At 39.4% G+C, this 3668-nt stretch overlaps 1 protein-coding gene across 1 annotated transcript; it reads left to right on the top strand.

The window, feature by feature from the left end:
* LOC120047380 (phospholipase A and acyltransferase 4-like) lies at positions 1-2480 on the top strand. The gene is made up of 6 exons (XM_038992903.1): positions 1-117; positions 453-527; positions 795-903; positions 1062-1198; positions 1476-1607; positions 1825-2480. Exons 2-6 carry the CDS (start codon positions 513-515, stop codon positions 1954-1956), a joined length of 525 nt encoding a protein of 174 aa, XP_038848831.1. The 5' UTR covers positions 1-117; positions 453-512; the 3' UTR covers positions 1957-2480.
* The last annotated feature ends 1188 nt before the right edge of the window (positions 2481-3668 follow it).

Raw genomic sequence — 3668 nt, 5'->3', positions numbered from 1 at the left:
CCTCATCGAAGAAGAAGTTAAACCTCATCGAGGAAGAAAAAGAAGTTGACGTCTGATTTTTACTTCTGTGTTCTAAGTGAAAGTAAGCAACATCGAGGCCACGACACCGAACTTACTGTAAGTTATAAGAATTTAAATGTATTTAAATTAGTATCTGGACAGAAATACGTGTGTGAGGAAGATTACAAATAGCTAGTTAGCTAACTCTGATCGAAAGTCATGCCATGACTTTTGACAGCACGCAAACACTGTCGCTGTTGTGTGCTGTCTGTGGTCAGTTAGCTAGCGATCTATTTCGTTGCATAATTCATGTTTTTATAGACACCAAAACACAGTGAAATGAGATCAGTGTTCAATTTATTTGCCAATAGTTTGATTAATAATTTGTGAGTTTGTGTTATGAAACAGGCCCCATTTTAAATATAACCCATTGGTTTCGTTTTGACATAAAGGGTTGAGATCGAAGCTCAGTAAAGGGAAATCAAAGCTGTGTAAAGGAAATAACAGTAACCATGGCTCCAACATTGGTAAGTAAAGTCCAGTCCTTATGTTGTGTCCTCTGTCTCTATGTAGTCTTACCTGTTTGTTTAGAACATATTTACATTTTGTTTGTACAATGCATGAGTCATGACTGAATAACTTTTTATAGTTCCCTGATCTGAGAACTTTCCCTTTGAGAAATGCATACTTGGCACTTTAACAAGATGGTGTCTAGCAACATCCCTGTATGTGCCAATACACAGATTGCTAAATCATTCTTAATGGTTTCATAATTTAAAAAAAATTGTTGACAGTATGATAAGAAGCCGGAGCCAGGGGATCTGATAGAGATATTCAGAGGGAAATACCAGCACTGGGCTTTGTACGTTGGTGACGGTTTTGTTGTTCACCTGGCCCCACCCTGTGAGTAATACTCTTGATATAGTGTACTCAACAATTGATATACTGTAGATATAGAGTACATACAACTCAACTCAACTTTGACACTGATGATGTCTTGTCTGTGCACCCCCTCCCTTGGAACTTTCCCTCTCCCTCACCCATGTCTCTTTGCTCCCCAGCCGAGGGACCTGGGGCCGGGGCCAACAGCATGATGTCTGTGCTCAGTGACAAGGCTAAGGTGAAGAAGGAAGAGATCTGGGACGTGGTGGGGCATGATCAGTGGTGTGTAAACAACCAGCTGGATGAGAAGTACCAGGTCAGTAGCAGTAAGTACAGTAGGGCTGTGTCCCAAATGGCCCCCCATGGGCCTCTGGTCAAAAGTAATGAACTATATAGAGAATAAGGTGCCATGTGGGACACAGCCTGTGTGATCCTGTGTGGCTCAGTTGATAGAGCATGGTGCTTGCAATGGCAGGATAGTGATTTTCATTCCTACTGGGGCCACCCTCATAAAAATGTATGCATGCAATTTCGCTTAGGATAAAAGCATCTGCTAAATGGCATGTAGGATTATTATTATATTATCATTATAGGTCAGACCCATACGTGAGATACTGAGGGAAGCCCAGGCCTATGTGGACCAGGAGATGCCCTACTGTGTCTTCAGGGGGAACTGTGAGCACTTTGTCACAGATCTGAGATATGGAAAGGCTGAGTCTCGACAGGTAGGTACAGTGGACTGGTGCTCAACGCTAGTTGTACTGTGCTCAGCGTAGAGTAATTTTGTGAGATGTAATAACATTCTCAACTTAGTCAAGACACACGTGAGTGTAGAGTAACTGGTGTACTTGTTATACATTCAAAGCATCTATGCTGTAATACTGTTTCTGAATCAGTCATTCATTCAATTCATTCAAATTAATGTTAGTCTTTTTTGCCCAGGTTCGTCAGGCTGTGGAAACTGTGGGAATGGCTGCAATGGTGGGCTTCGGAGTCCTTGCTGTTGCAGGTATCGCAGTGTCCATCTTTGGAGGTGGAAGCAAGAAGAAGAATGAAGAAGAAGAATATAAGTGACCAACTGTATAATAGCTTCCTGAGCAGCCAGTCACCAATAAGCCTAATAGATTGTTTTTTAAACTACAGTACTGCCATCGTCACTTGTATAATTATGGTGTTTTCAGAAGGAAGGGTTGAGTATTTCCATAATATTTTTTTTTACAGTTACACAGACATGAATTGAAAGCACAAAGGAAAGGAGGAAAGTGTCTGTTATAATTCTAAGGTATACAGCCTTGGCGGGGCCATAACCTTGCAGGCTGCTAGACTAAGCTAGCTGTTTTTTATTTTTTATTGTCAGTTACTTATAAGCAGTGATGGAAAAAGTACACAGTTGTCATACTTGAGTAAAAGTAAAGATAACAATAGAAAATTACTCAAGTAAAAGTGAGTCACCCAGTAAAATAATACAAGTTTTCAAGTATTTGGCTTTAAATATACTGAAGTATAAAAAGTAAACGTCATGGCTAAAATGTACTTAAGTATCAAAAGTAAAAGTATAAATTATTTCAAATTCCTTATATTTAGGAAACCGGACGGCATCATTTTCTTGTTTTTTAATTTTCGGATATCCATGGGTACGCTCCAACACTCAGACATAATTTACAAACGAAGCATGTGTTTAGTGAGTCAACCAGATCAGAGGCAGTAGGGATGTTCTCTTGATAAGTGTGAATAAGACAGTTTTCTTGTGCTGCTAAGCATTCAAAATGTAATGAGTACTTTTGGGTGTCAGGGAAAATGTATGGAGTAAAAAGTACATAATTTTCTTTAGGAATGTAGTGAAGTAAAAGTTGTCAAATATAAATAGTGAAGTACAGATATCCTAAAAAACGACTTAAGTAGTACTTTCAAGTAATTTTACTTAGCTTATAAGCAGTGGTGTAAAGTACCTATGAAGTTTCCCTACTATAGTTTTAACATATTTATGTAGACTCTTTATAATGGGATAAAATGGTATTCCACTGAAGTTCTAATATTTCTATCATGAAGCAAATTGTCTTTAGGACCCAGGGCTCTCGAGTGGCACAGCCGTCCAAGGCACTGCATCTCAGTGCTAGATGCATCACTACAAACCCTGGTTCGATTCCAGGCTGTATTACAACCGGTGCACAATTGGCCCAGCGTCGTTAGGGTTTGGCCAAATAAGAATTTGTTCTTAACTGACTTGCCTCGTTAAATATAAAAATAAAAGGACCCACAGAACTACTCCTGGTTAGGGTTGAAGTGGATACATCTAATGCTGCTTATATCGCTTTGTAATGACTGACAGCGTTATGAACAGGTGCATCAAAGCTGGGACCGAGAGACTGAAAAACAGCTTCTATCTCAAGTCCATCAGACTGTTAAATAGCCATCAGTAGCACCTTAGAGGCTGCTGCCCTATAAACGGTTGAAGTCGGAGGTTTACATACACCTTAGCCAAATACATTTAAACTCAGTTTCCCACAATTCCTGACATTTAATCCAAGTAAAAATTCCCTGTCTTTGGTCAGTTAGGATCACCACTTTATTTTAAGAATGTGAAATGTCAGAATAATAGTAGAGATTTAATTCAGCTTTTATTTCTTTCATCACACTCCCAGTGGGCCAGAAGTTTACATACACTCAATTAGTATTTGGCAGCATTGCCTTTAAATTGTTTAACTTGGGTCAACTTCCACAAGCTTCCCACAATAAGTTGGGTGAATTTTGGCCCATTCCTCCTGACAGAGCTGGTGTAACTGAGT

The sequence above is a fragment of the Salvelinus namaycush genome, chromosome 5 (genome assembly GCF_016432855.1).
Source record: "Salvelinus namaycush isolate Seneca chromosome 5, SaNama_1.0, whole genome shotgun sequence".
In the NCBI taxonomy this organism is placed as follows: Eukaryota; Metazoa; Chordata; class Actinopteri; order Salmoniformes; family Salmonidae; genus Salvelinus; species Salvelinus namaycush.
Note: the sequence above shows the minus strand (reverse complement) of the source record. Positions and strands in the feature narration are given on the sequence as shown.

What these genes read in the sequence shown, in the direction of transcription:
- LOC120047380 (XM_038992903.1), top strand. An exon ending in TGTTCACCTGGCCCCACCCT is followed by an intron (nt 904 to 1,061) that starts GTGAGTAATACT and finishes TTTGCTCCCCAG; the next exon opens with CCGAGGGACCTGGGGCCGGG. An exon ending in AGCTGGATGAGAAGTACCAG is followed by an intron (nt 1,199 to 1,475) that starts GTCAGTAGCAGT and finishes TTATCATTATAG; the next exon opens with GTCAGACCCATACGTGAGAT.